Raw genomic sequence first — 11,493 nt, forward strand, 5'->3', positions numbered from 1 at the left:
AATAATATCAAAGCTCGCTCGCATCCTTCACCTGGATAACACATCGATTACTTACGCTGACTACCCGGCGCGCTTGCTCGACTCGCGGCTCGGTCACCATCCACTGCGGAACAAGAGCCCACGGGGGCCGGATGGGCACGCAGCCAGGAGAGGAGCAAGCGAGCGAGAGAGCAGACAAGGATAAGGCCAGAAGACTGACGCCATGTCGCTGATCCTGCCCGACTGGGTGGAGCACCACCTCGACACCGACGACAAGCGCAAGCGGCAGACAATCTTCAGCCTGCATGTTCATCCGGACGGCAGCCGCCTCGCCACGGGTGGGTTGGACCAAAAGGTGCGCATCTGGGCCACGGCGCCCATCCTCGACGCGGGCGCCGAGCAGGCAAAGGAGGGCGTCAACAAGGTTCTGTGCACCCTCTCGCGCCACACGGGCTCTGTCCTTGTCGTCCGCTGGTCGCCCTCGGGCCGCTTCCTCGCCTCGGGCTCCGACGACATGGTCGCCCTCGTCTGGGACCTGGACCCGTCGGGCATGGCCGGCAGCACCTTTGGCTCCTCGGGCGCCGAGGTCAACGTCGAGGCCTGGCGGCCCTACCGGCGCCTCGCCGGGCACGAGTCCGACATTGTCGACCTGGCCTGGAGCAACGACGAGGACGACAGCTACATTGCCACGGCCGCCCTCGACTCCAAAGTCATTGTCTGGTCGGGGCCCCGCAGCAACTCGTCGGGCGGCTTTGAGAAGCTGCGGCGCATCGATGGCCACCAGGGTTTTGTCAAGGGCCTCGTCTGGGACCCCATCGGCCAGTTTCTCGCCACCGCCAGTGACGACAAGACGGTCAAGATCTGGCGCGTGGGCGGCGACTGGGGCCTGGAGAGGACGGTGACGGAGCCGTTTGAGACGAGCCCCAGCAGCACCTTTTTCCGCAGACCAAGGTGGGTGGTGTGCGAGTAGAACGACAATCATCTCTTTGATCACTGACACTGGAGACGAATGCAGCTGGTCGCCCGATGGCGCGCATCTGCTGTGCGCAAACGCCATGTCGGGACCCGTCTTTGTGGCCAGCGTGGTGCGGCGCGACGAGTGGAGCAGCAACATCCACCTCGTCGGCCACGAGAACAGCGTCGCGGTCACGGCCTTTTCTCCACGCCTATTTCGGCATCCAGAGGCCGCCACCGTGCTCGCTCTCGGCTCCCTCGACCAGAGCGTCTCCATCTGGATCACGGGCAAGTCCCGGCCCGTGCTCGTGGCCCGCGACGTGTTTGAGCGCCAGGTCATGGACCTCAGCTGGTCCTCGGACGGCCTCACGCTCTATGCCTGCTCGGCAGACGGCCACATTGCCGTCTTTTCCTTCACCGAGGAGACTCTGTACCCCGTCGCCTCGCCCGAGGAGCTCGACCGCGCGCGCGAGGTGTTTGGCTACTCGCAGCACCGGGCTGCCATGCGTGCCATGAAGGCCCCGCTCTCGCGCACGGCCGAGCCGGCCTCGTCGCAGGGCACCCTCAACCGGCCCAACATGCTCGTCGCTCGCAAGCCGGCCGTGCCGCGCGCGGGTGCCGTCGCTCCCAACGGTGCACCCCAGCCAAAGGAGCGGCTGAACCAGACGATTACCATCAACAAGGACGGCAAGCGCAGGATTCGGCCGACGCAGCTCAACGGCGACGCAGACTACGTCGACTATGGCGGTGCAAGCGGTGGCTTTGATGAGGTCCACCAGGCAAGCCAGGAGGCAAGCTCGAGCATGAGCATGTCGCGCATCCTCGGCGACAATGTCGACGCACGAGCGACAAAGCGAGGCAGGTTCGACGATGACGCTGCGCGCACCAACGGGAGAACAAGAGATGTTGGCCGGACGCTGGGCGGGGATCTTCAGAGGAGCGCAGCAGGGCCTCAGGTGACGCTCAGAGCTGCAGCAGGCGCGGGCATGGCAGCAGGAGCAGGCATGGCAGCAGCATCAGCTGGGCCATTGTTGCCGGTGCCAGATGTGCTGAGCATATACAGAAAAGAGGAAGGGCTACACGGGACAGTGGAGTTGCGCAACTACGAAGACGGTCAACCATCAGAAGTGGCGCTGCTCGAGGCGCCGGCGGGGTCGTCGTCGGCAGCAGGGTCCTCTTCCGCCGAGCGCGTCCTCTGGATCGACTTCTGCCCCGTGCCGGCCTTGCTTGCCACGGCCTCTGCCTCCTTCTCTGCCGTCGCATTCCAGGACGGCTCGCTTGCGCTGTACACGTCCAAGGGACGGAGAACGGCGACCATGTTTCTCGATGCGCCCTGCTGCCGCCTCGAGAGTGCGCGCAACATCCTCGTTGCCCTCACTGCGGACGGCATGGTGCGGCGGTGGGACACAAAGGCAGAGCGCGAGCTGCACCGGCCCGTGAGCATCCACTCGATCCTCGACAAGCAGCGGCCCGACGACGAGATCCTCATCTTCCGCGCCCACGTCACAAACGGCCTGCCCATCGTGGTGACGAGGTACGAGCGGGCGTATGTCCTCGACGACCGCAAGCTGGCTTGGGTCCAGGTCTCGAGCGGCTGGCTGGCCGACTGCAGCCCGATGTGGGAAGGCCGGATCCGGGTGAGAGACTCGATTGGCGGGCTCTCTTCCTCTGCGTCGTCGGCATCGTCGTCGGCCTCGCACACGCTCAGGATCGAGCCGGTGCGCGCCATTGAGAGCGAGATCAACGACCTCGTCGTGCTCCACCGCACCGCCTCGGGCATCCGCCCGGCGGTCAAGCCAGCGTCGCGCGACACCCTCGCCAGCTTCGAGACCGCCGTCGGGCTCAGGCACCTCGAGATGAAGATGCAGGCTGCCACCTTGCTCGAGTCCGGCAACGAGTTCAAGACGGCGCTGATGGCCTATGCGCGCAGGCTTGGCGACGAGGGCATCCGCAACCAGGCAGAGGACCTCGTCAAGAGCCTGCTCGGGCCTGTCTACTTGTGGGTAGACTACTCTGCTTCTTCTTTGCTGACCGTCAAGAGACGCTAATTGCCTCGTCTCTCCTCACAGCAAACCGGGAGAGCAGGAAGAGTGGGACCCGAGGGTGTGTGGGCACGTCAAGCGGGAGCTCCTGGCAGAGGTGCTGCGCAACATGAGCCGCGGCAGGCTGCTCCAGGGCCTTGTGACGAGCTACCAGGACACGTTGCGACAGGTGCAGGCTTCATGACGTTGTTGTGTACAATTGCTTCTCGCATTCTTCTCTTTTTGGTTTGGCCGGAGGCATCCTTGGGCTATAATACACACGTTATAAAGGAACATGAGGCTTTGTTTGCAGATGCAGATGCCAGATCATTGGGCCGAAGAAGAGAAGCCCCGCTGCTTTCGCCAGGCGTGGATCCACTGGACGATGCGCTCGACATTGTCCTCGACGTCCTGGGCCGTCTCGCTGCGCAGCTCGACGATGGCCTCGAGCGGGTACGAGTCCCGCGCCTCGGCCAGCACCACCTCCATGATTTCCGCCTCGTTGTTTTCCTGAATCTTCTTCAGCGGGTAGTCTCTGCGCGTGTGGCTCTTGGCCGTCAGCTGGCTGGCTGATGAAAGAGGGAAAGGAAGATGCGAGAGACAGCTCACCGCTTCTCGAGGCGCTTCCAGAGGAGCTCATGGTTGCACCGCAGCACGACGACGAGGTCGATCCACCGCTCTGGGTAGGCCTCGACGGAGTGCCAGTCGAGGATCAAGCCGCCCCGAGCCTCTCCCCCCTCTTCCTCGCCCTCGCCCTCGCCCTCGCCCTCCTGGCCCGCCTCGTCGTCCAGCGGCTCGGGCGCGTGGCCTCCCGTGAAGGGCTCGAGGTAGTCCAGCAGCGGCTCCTCGTCGACGTCGTACGTCTTCCACTCGGCGTCGTAGCCCGTGTGGAAGCCGTTGGCCTTGACGATCTGGCCCATGTCCATGTGCCGAAGCGGGCCTTCGCCAGCTGGCCCCCACGACGTCGACGACGTCGATGATGAAGAAGCAGACGCATCTGCAGACGCAAAGCGCGAAAGGATCTGCGCAGCGTGCGTCGACTTGCCCGTCCCCGGCGTGCCCGTTAGCGCAATATTTGGCCAGCTCCGCACCATTGTTCTGTCTCTGCCTTCTCCTTTTTGACGGCAGTGAATGCAGCTTCAGAAGTCCGTCCACTTTCTCTCAGTCTGAATTTTTTTTTTTTTGGGTTCTGTGATCGCGGCACGTGCGAGACCGAGCGTCCGAGCGAGAAGACCGGAGGCAAGAAAATGCCGCCCCGTCGAAAGTGGAGCCAGAGAGAGAGGGTCAGGTGGCTTAGCGAACGCAAGCACCATCTATGGGCCAGAATACGAGCTCCGAGGGCACCTATGCGCGCTCGCCGTCGGGCGCGGCGACGATGGGTGGGGTGCACAAGCGCGCCAAGCAAGGCGCCGAAGGCTGCGCGGGACAAGCCGTCCGGATCGAGTACCGTCCCGAGCCGTTCCAGCGACCTGGGCTTGGGAGGCAGGGGTGGGGCATCGTCGAGCAGAGGCAAGGGGGCCAGCAGGCAAGACAGCATTCGATGCAGAGCCCCTCTACGGCAACGCAAGCCCGCACGACTTTCACTGCTGCAGCAGCAGCAGCAGCCTCACAAGACCAAACAGACGACGAACTGCCGCCGTACGAAGCCTCTCGAGCCCCGCCAACATATGCCAGCCCGACTTCTTGACGATTGCGCCTTCGCTCGAACATCGATGACCCACTGTACCCAAATTTCGCTTTGCGATCCGTTCTCAGTAACGACCCTGTATAATTTGAACTCTCTCTCTCTCTCTGCCAAGCATAGCCACCAGTCTCTCTAAATGGTTTCTTCATTTGTGCGGGACCTAGTGGCCCTGAGAAAAGCCGATTACTTTTGATACTCTCTTAAAGAAACTCGTCTGCGTAGGGCAGCTTGTAGACGTCGCCGACGGCAACCGTTGTGGGCTTGCTCTTGAGGAGCTTGGCGGCAGCCTGTCGAGGGAAGAGTCTTGTCAGCTCTCAAAGAGGCCAGTGTGCAGAAGAGGATGAAGGATAGAGTCTCACCGAAGAAAGGTTGGACGCGCTCACGCCCTCGATCTTGGCCAGGGTCTCGTCGAGGGCCTGCACCTTGGCCTCGAGGAGCTGTCGATGAAACGAGATGTCAGCAAGGTATATTCTCCAAAGAGGTTGACAGAGACTCACCTGACCACCGACGGCTGCGTGAATGCCTGCTCTGCTCTCGATGGCAGCGGCCGCCTCGAACCTCGCCTTGGCCTTGGCCTTGGTGAGGTCCTCTGCGCTGATGCTGCTGCTGGCGTCCTTGAGTACCTTGGCAACCTCCTTTGCTGCATCGAGCAGCTTGGCGTGGGGAGCAGTGATGTAGGCTCCAAACAGGCCCGAGTCGGTAAAGGCGAGGTTGAATGCAGTCGCCTCGGCGCCAGCCACCTTGTCCTTGAGCTGGGCCAAGGGCGAGAGACCGGTGGTCCACTTGACCGACGACTCGCCGCCGAGGTGCGAGCGCAGGACGGACAGCTCGGGCGAGGCGTCAACGCCAGCACCCTCAAAGGCGACAAAGTAGTGGCCAAAGTGGGCGTGCGGTCCCTCTGCACCCTCATGGGGCACAAAGGACACCCGGGCGTCACCGCCAAAGTACTGCTTGGAACCAGCCTGAATGGGCCCCTTGTTGGAGCGCACGTTGGCAAAGTGCTTGCCGACGAGCTTGCTGAGGTGCGACTCGTCGATGCCCGAGCCAACGACGGCGATGTTGTCCTTGGCAAAGACAGCCTGGGCAAACTTGACCGCATCGCTGTGCGACACGGGCGATGCTGGGTCTGAGAAGAGGGATGCACCAAGTCCACGCTGTCGGTAGGCAGTCTGCGAGAGCTTGTCGAGACCAAGGACCTGGGGCTGGTTGAGGGCCTGCTCGTACTCGGACTGGACGGCGGGCACAACCTCCTCGGAGAATTCGTGAGGGAGGAGCTTGGACGAAGAGAGAACGTCACCGAGCAGCTCAACAAAGTAGTCCCTGAAAAGGTGCATCAGCCATACGGTTCTCTGACCAGGATCTGTGGAGATGGTGCCGCACTCACTCGTCGCCCCTCAGGAACTCGGCGTTGAGGAGGAGGTGCTCCTTGGTCAATGACGCTGACAGCACACCTCCGTAGAGCTCGGCTTCTCGGACAAGTGCGAGCGCAGACCTCTTGGCGTTGGACTTGAAGGTGAAGCTGCAGGCAAAGGTCAGTATGTGTCAATCAGTAAACGCCCTCACATCGGCCGACGCACTTCTTCAGGACGTCTAAAAGGAAAGAAAAGCGAAAGTCAGAAACGCGGAAGCGAACCTTGCGGACTTCTCCCACTCACGGGCAACACCGGGGCTCGTCTCGAACCGTGGTCCAGCTCGGACAGCAACTGTGATCGAAGTCGTTTGAATCCCATTGTCCTATATCATCACTTCAGCCTTTCTTCTCTAGGGGCCCTCTGTCTTCGGAAAGCTCAAACTCACGGCAGAGGCAGCAATCGGAATCGTGTCGGCCTTGGACGTCGTAAAGGACCGGGCCAGCGGCGTACGAGCGCTGACGCTGCGAGTCGCAGCTCGCAAAAGAGGCGACCTGGCGAGCGACATGTCTCGAGTTACGAGGGAGGGAAGGGAAGGAAAGCGAGAGGCCTTTGTTACAAATGGAAGAACGATGAGAGGGCCATGGTCGCCGGCCAGTTCCGGACACGTGTTGAGAATCGATTTCCACGTGTTTCGAGCCCTCGCTCGCTCGAGGTGGGCCGTTTGGAGCGCGGACGCGTCTCGACAAAGACCAACACTGCTTCGCGAAGTGACCATGGCATCGTCCAGGGCCACATTTGGCTATGGAGGCGGCAGCGGAAGCACCGGCGCTGGCAGCGGAGTGCCGGCGTTGTGTCTCGATATCCCCTCTCATACTCCTGCAGGCGAACCGATCCCCCCGTCCGAGCAGCTGATGCAGCTCGATCAGGCCATCACTTTGACGCTTCAAGAGATCGACGCAAACTTTGCACGCTCGCATCAGACCATCACCAATCGCATCTTGCCGGCGGTGCGCAGGTATGGTGTAGCGAGCATGACGACATGGGAGGGCGCCAAGGTAAGAGCACATTGTTGCGTCTTCGAGTGCTGAGATGACTTGAGCTGAGTGTGCAACTGGAAAAGTTCTGGCAAGGCTTCTTTGAGACCGCGGCCAACGTGTCGCTTTCGCCGCAGTCGACGATGGACCCGGAGACGACGACGGAGGAGACCTCTTCCCAGACTCTAACGTTGGACGGCCAAGAGGACACCAGCGCGACAAGCTACGATGATCAGAGGGGAAAGGGAGCGGGGATCGATTACAGCCTTAGCTCAGTGGGAGCGGGCGAGGACGACTCGATGGACGACAGCGTCGACCAAGAGGCCTTCCTGGCGAGTCTCAACAAAAAGACGCGCAATCTTAGCGTTGCTTCCGATCCGCGTGACGAGTCGCAACGGGCACCCGTCGAGTCGCCATTCGAGAGGCTCCGCAAGGAGCTCGAAGGCGACTTTGAGAAGGGCGATCGAAGACCAAAGCATCCTTACCCACAGGGCGAGGACCTGGCACCAGACCAAAAGGAGCTGACTGAGGGTATCGCGGAGCTTGGTCAACACAAGAGCTCGACGACACCAAAGCCGCCAAGCCATAAAGCGGTGACGCGCATCTTGGATTCGGCTGGAAAGCGACGCAGCGGCGGTCCTGGCTCTGTCGCCCGTGTGCAGGCCACTCCTCGGGGCAAAGCGAATCCGTTTGCAAACATCGACCAGAATGGCGAGGCCAAGACGACAGGGCGGCCGACGCCTTCGTCCTCGAGCCCGTCGAAGTGGAATGGAATTGCGGACCTGCGCAAGACGCCTCTGGCCAAGGTCAAGGACAAGAAGAAGCAGAGAGACGATGGCAAGGCACGAAAACAGGAGTGGGAAGCATCAGATGACGAAGAGAGCGGCTTCGGGCTGCCGGCAGGCATGAGCCCGCCGGTGACAATGCAATTCTCGGTCCCCAGGAGTCGCTACGCCAAGACACCCGCCAAGCAAGCAGCTCAGTTGATGGTCGATGACCTGCTCAAGTCGGTCCAGGCGAATAGCCCGGCAGCCAGAGCGAGGGCGCAGAAGCTTCGCAACTCTCAGTGGGAGCAAGACGGTGTCTCGAGATCAGGCGAGCCATCAACCTCGTCCAAGCCGAATCTGATCAACACACCTCTCAAGAAGGTCGTCAGCAGCTCGCGCAAGCGTAGAGACTCGCTTCCCACGCCTCCCACCATCACCAAGCGTATGGATGCGACCAAGACCTTTGGCCCCACAACGACACCTTCTGCGGCACCCTCTGCTCTGCACAGTGGATCCATCCCCGCCTCAACTTCCGCGTCCAGCGTCAAGTCTTCTGGTCAAAAATCGACTGCTGCCAAGCTCATCGATCGAGACGAGGGCGGCGGTGGAGGTTCTGAAGATGACGACGAAGAGGTGCCAGAGGACCTGGGCACAGGACTGTCCAAAGTGGCCATGGCAAAGACCTCGGCGGGTGTCGACAAGCTGCTCCAAGTCGATGACGATGAGGAGAGCGACGAAGAGAGCGACGATGACGATGAAGAGGAAGAAGAGGACTCAGAAGAGGACAGGGGCGCCCGTGGGGCAGCGCACAGGATGAGGACGACGGTGGCCTCGCCCCTGACAACGAGCAGCATGGCGAGCAGCAGTCGCAACATCGACCAGGACACCTTATTTGGGATCCGCGAGGTCGACCAGCGCCCGTCGCCTGCTGCGTCCGGCAGCAACTTCAGGCCGATGGGACAGGTCGACGAGACCGTGTACAACGGAAGACCACTACTGAGCGAAGGAAGGGACGACACATACAGCGCTCCGAGCCCGACTCCATTCGGGAGGCGGTGAAGTCAGCTTTATCTTTCCTTTCTGCCTGTACACCCGATTGTAATGTAGCGAATATGGGAGTAAAATTTGGGTAGCAAAATGTACACTATGGAGCCTGTAAAGAAACAGAGGAAGGAAGAATCTACTCCTCGGTCTTGGCCTTTTTGTTGGAGTCGCCAGCAGCGACAATCTGAGGAGGCTTCTGGTCGGAGGAGGCCGTCGCGCCTCCGTCGCCCCCCTTGTTCTGGTGGTGGTGGTGACCACCCCGACCACCTCCGCGTCCACCGCCACGCCCACCGCGCCCGCCTCGTCCGCCTCCCCTGCCACCTCGGCCACCCCTGCCTCCAAAGCTTCGCCCGCCCCTGTGGTCACCGCCGGTGCCAGCCTCCTTCTCCTCGCGCATGCGGATGAGGAAACCCGCCCTGAAGTTGGCTCGGTCGATGTAGAACTGCTTTTCGCGCTCTTCCGGGACCCGGCTCCACTGCACTGGCTTGCCGCCAACAAGGATGTTCTTGTTGTCGATTTCAGTGTACTTGGCATCGTCGACAGTCGCCTCGAAACCAACAGCGCCCTCGACGGCGCCATTGGGGAAATCGACAAAGGACGTGGGCAGGATCGTCGAGAGCGTCTCCTTGAGGTCTCGGTAGTTGCCTCCCTCGCCTGCGCCCGTGAAGCTCAGCACGCTTCCCTTGGAGTAGTTGAGGTCGTCGACGTTGCTGATCTTCTCGTCTTCGCCCGTCCGAAGCTTGCAGCCAAGGAATTCAAACTCGAGCGGCTTCTTGCGGTTCTCGCGCGCCTGCTCCTTGCGTGTCTCCGCATCGTCCTCTGCCTTGCGCTTGCGCGAGCTGCCGTCGGCGCTGCTGCCTCCGCGTGATTCGAGCTCCATCTCTCGGAAGGCGTTGAACTTCTTGGTGGGGCCCCGAGACTTGTCCTTGGCGCCGCGGTTCACCGCGCTAGGGTCAATGCCCTTCTCGGCCATCTTCATGTTGCAGTATGCGTCTCTGTGGCCATCGGTCAGCTCGAGCTAAGAAGCAGATGTGAAGGGTGTCCTGCATACACTCACTTGGACATGATGACAAGGGGTTCATCACCAAACTTGATACCCTCCGACTTGGCGGCCTCCTCGCCCTCCTTCTTCTCGCCAGCGCCAGCCGTGGCCAGGAACTTGTCCATGTCTTCGCTCTCGGCAAATTCGACAAAGACGCTGCCCTTGAACTTCCGCTTGTTCTTCTCGTCCCTCCTCATCCTGACCGAGTTGATCTTTCCAAACTGGGCAAAGAACTTCTCGAGCTCCTGCTGCAGCGTCTCGTGCTCCTCGGGGAATCCCTTGGCGTACACCGATCGCGCAAAGGCATCCTTGACGGGGACCAGGGGCTTCCTGCGCTTGACACGCTCGCCATCCTCGGACACTTCGAGAAACTCGCTGGAGCGCAGCACCTCTGCAATCTTCGGTAGCCCAATAGCATCCTTGATGGGCTGCATGCGCTTGAACGACGCGAGCGTGGCAATGGGAACGAACCCTTCGGGGTCCTTCCGTGTGAGCGTCCAGAGGAACTTGTCAAAGGGCAAGTTGGAGTCGTTGAAGTAGAACTCGACTGTGATTAGAGTCAGCCACGATGAGTCCGAGGGCCAAAGCGCAGACATCCGACGACTCACTCTGGCGGACGGCCTCCTTCTCGGCATCCTCGGGAGCCAGCGAAGCGGGAGCCTTCTCCTCGACGCTCACATCCTCCTTCTTCTCCTCCTCTGCCGGGACGGCAGATCCGTTCTTAGCGGGTTCAGTGTCGGCCATGATCTCTCTCGTGTCCTTGATCTCTGTCACAAAGAACAAGCTTTCGAAGTAGGAAGCTCTTGGGTCACAAAAAAAAATTCCAGTCGATTTGCTCACGTGTCCCTCGCACGTGTTGAACCACGTCGGGCACTCATCACGGTCGTCATGGTCATGGTCACGGTCACGGTCCCCTTGATGATGGTCCAAGATTGGAAACTCGGCTCTTTCTGATCTGCCCACAGGTCGAAAGAGAGTCAGACGTAGTGAGTCTGCGCCGGTATGTAAATTTCTAGCCTTCAGCGAAGGGTTGAAATGTCAAAGCCAATAATAGGAGACGAAGGACGATAGCGACACAACCTCAAAGGGACAAGCTCTACACTTCTCAACGGAATGCAGCTGTGTGTTTGACCACATTCGTCACTCCTCCCCCCTATCACCCCCTCCTCTCCCCTCCTCAAAAAAGGAAGGGCGACCTATGATGCTGAAAGTGTTTGCCCGAGCGGCTTCCACTAATCTTCGTTACCTGGTAAAACTAAAGAGATGATTAAATCGAGGCTGTGAATTGTGACTCTCAGAGAAGATATGGTCAACAAGGTTTGACCCAGCCTTCCTACCTTGACTCCAACTTGTCCGCAGATACTTTCGCACCATGACTGTACCGTAATACGCTGCCAACTCTTATTTTGCCTCAAGATGGTGAAAAGTGGCCGAAAGGTTGCTCGATTAAACCTTATACGGAATCCGAGTACTGTGGCAGGGCTCCCAGACTCACATTTGCGCAAAAGCAAGATCATGAGCAGTCAAGTTCTCTACTTCTGGCACGGGAAAGGGTAGACGACAAGGAGCGATGAGGTCTTCTCGGTCACGTGGAAAATTTCGAAGGCTCACGCTCA

At 60.4% G+C, this 11,493-nt stretch overlaps 5 protein-coding genes across 5 annotated transcripts; 2 read left to right on the forward strand and 3 right to left on the reverse strand.

Moving 5' to 3' along the window:
* Positions 1-51: 51 nt before the first annotated feature.
* Positions 52-3,246, forward strand: FA10DRAFT_245449 (WD40 repeat-like protein). The gene is made up of 3 exons (XM_025519377.1): positions 52-930; positions 995-2,932; positions 3,003-3,246. Exons 1-3 carry the CDS (start codon positions 203-205, stop codon positions 3,157-3,159), a joined length of 2,823 nt encoding a protein of 940 aa, XP_025374764.1. The 5' UTR covers positions 52-202; the 3' UTR covers positions 3,160-3,246.
* FA10DRAFT_269520 (hypothetical protein) lies at positions 3,168-4,101 on the reverse strand. The gene is made up of 2 exons (XM_025522789.1): positions 3,564-4,101; positions 3,168-3,489 (listed from the first exon to the last, which is right to left on the reverse strand). Exons 1-2 carry the CDS (start codon positions 3,872-3,874, stop codon positions 3,282-3,284), a joined length of 519 nt encoding a protein of 172 aa, XP_025374765.1. The 5' UTR covers positions 3,875-4,101; the 3' UTR covers positions 3,168-3,281.
* A 693-nt stretch (positions 4,102-4,794) lies between these two features.
* On the reverse strand, positions 4,795-6,595 carry FA10DRAFT_269522 (putative QCR2-40 kDa ubiquinol cytochrome-c reductase core protein 2). The gene is made up of 7 exons (XM_025522790.1): positions 6,436-6,595; positions 6,294-6,372; positions 6,216-6,228; positions 6,023-6,157; positions 5,136-5,958; positions 4,998-5,075; positions 4,795-4,925 (listed from the first exon to the last, which is right to left on the reverse strand). The coding sequence occupies exons 1-7, from the start codon at positions 6,553-6,555 to the stop codon at positions 4,839-4,841; spliced, it is 1,335 nt and encodes a 444-aa protein (XP_025374766.1). The 5' UTR covers positions 6,556-6,595; the 3' UTR covers positions 4,795-4,838.
* A 145-nt stretch (positions 6,596-6,740) lies between these two features.
* On the forward strand, positions 6,741-8,965 carry FA10DRAFT_281733 (hypothetical protein). The gene is made up of 2 exons (XM_025523714.1): positions 6,741-7,045; positions 7,111-8,965. The coding sequence occupies exons 1-2, from the start codon at positions 6,764-6,766 to the stop codon at positions 8,848-8,850; spliced, it is 2,022 nt and encodes a 673-aa protein (XP_025374767.1). The 5' UTR covers positions 6,741-6,763; the 3' UTR covers positions 8,851-8,965.
* On the reverse strand, positions 8,886-10,658 carry FA10DRAFT_304329 (hypothetical protein). The gene is made up of 3 exons (XM_025525341.1): positions 10,486-10,658; positions 9,893-10,424; positions 8,886-9,830 (listed from the first exon to the last, which is right to left on the reverse strand). Exons 1-3 carry the CDS (start codon positions 10,619-10,621, stop codon positions 8,972-8,974), a joined length of 1,527 nt encoding a protein of 508 aa, XP_025374768.1. The 5' UTR covers positions 10,622-10,658; the 3' UTR covers positions 8,886-8,971.
* Positions 10,659-11,493: the final 835 nt, after the last annotated feature.

Source organism: Acaromyces ingoldii (genome assembly GCF_003144295.1).
Source record: "Acaromyces ingoldii strain MCA 4198 unplaced genomic scaffold FA10scaffold_7, whole genome shotgun sequence".
In the NCBI taxonomy this organism is placed as follows: Eukaryota; Fungi; Basidiomycota; class Exobasidiomycetes; order Exobasidiales; family Cryptobasidiaceae; genus Acaromyces; species Acaromyces ingoldii.

Excerpts from the sequence above, each read along its gene's own strand:
- FA10DRAFT_245449 (XM_025519377.1), top strand. The coding sequence starts at position 203 with ATGTCGCTGATCCTGCCCGACTGGGTGGAGCACCACCTCGACACCGAC. Across the intron at positions 931-994 it reads ACCTTTTTCCGCAGACCAAG|CTGGTCGCCCGATGGCGCGC; the intron begins GTGGGTGGTGTG and ends AGACGAATGCAG. Across the intron at positions 2,933-3,002 it reads CTGCTCGGGCCTGTCTACTT|CAAACCGGGAGAGCAGGAAG; the intron begins GTGGGTAGACTA and ends CTCTCCTCACAG.
- FA10DRAFT_269520 (XM_025522789.1), bottom strand. The coding sequence starts at position 3,874 with ATGGGCCAGATCGTCAAGGCCAACGGCTTCCACACGGGCTACGACGCC. Across the intron at positions 3,490-3,563 it reads TGGAAGCGCCTCGAGAAGCG|AGACTACCCGCTGAAGAAGA; the intron begins GTGAGCTGTCTC and ends CCACACGCGCAG.
- FA10DRAFT_269522 (XM_025522790.1), bottom strand. The coding sequence starts at position 6,555 with ATGTCGCTCGCCAGGTCGCCTCTTTTGCGAGCTGCGACTCGCAGCGTC. Across the intron at positions 6,373-6,435 it reads TTCCGATTGCTGCCTCTGCC|GACAATGGGATTCAAACGAC; the intron begins GTGAGTTTGAGC and ends GTGATGATATAG. Across the intron at positions 5,076-5,135 it reads ACGCAGCCGTCGGTGGTCAG|CTCCTCGAGGCCAAGGTGCA; the intron begins GTGAGTCTCTGT and ends TTTCATCGACAG.
- FA10DRAFT_281733 (XM_025523714.1), top strand. The coding sequence starts at position 6,764 with ATGGCATCGTCCAGGGCCACATTTGGCTATGGAGGCGGCAGCGGAAGC. Across the intron at positions 7,046-7,110 it reads CGACATGGGAGGGCGCCAAG|TTCTGGCAAGGCTTCTTTGA; the intron begins GTAAGAGCACAT and ends CAACTGGAAAAG.
- FA10DRAFT_304329 (XM_025525341.1), bottom strand. The coding sequence starts at position 10,621 with ATGGCCGACACTGAACCCGCTAAGAACGGATCTGCCGTCCCGGCAGAG. Across the intron at positions 10,425-10,485 it reads GAAGGAGGCCGTCCGCCAGA|TCGAGTTCTACTTCAACGAC; the intron begins GTGAGTCGTCGG and ends CTCTAATCACAG. Across the intron at positions 9,831-9,892 it reads CCCCTTGTCATCATGTCCAA|AGACGCATACTGCAACATGA; the intron begins GTGAGTGTATGC and ends CGATGGCCACAG.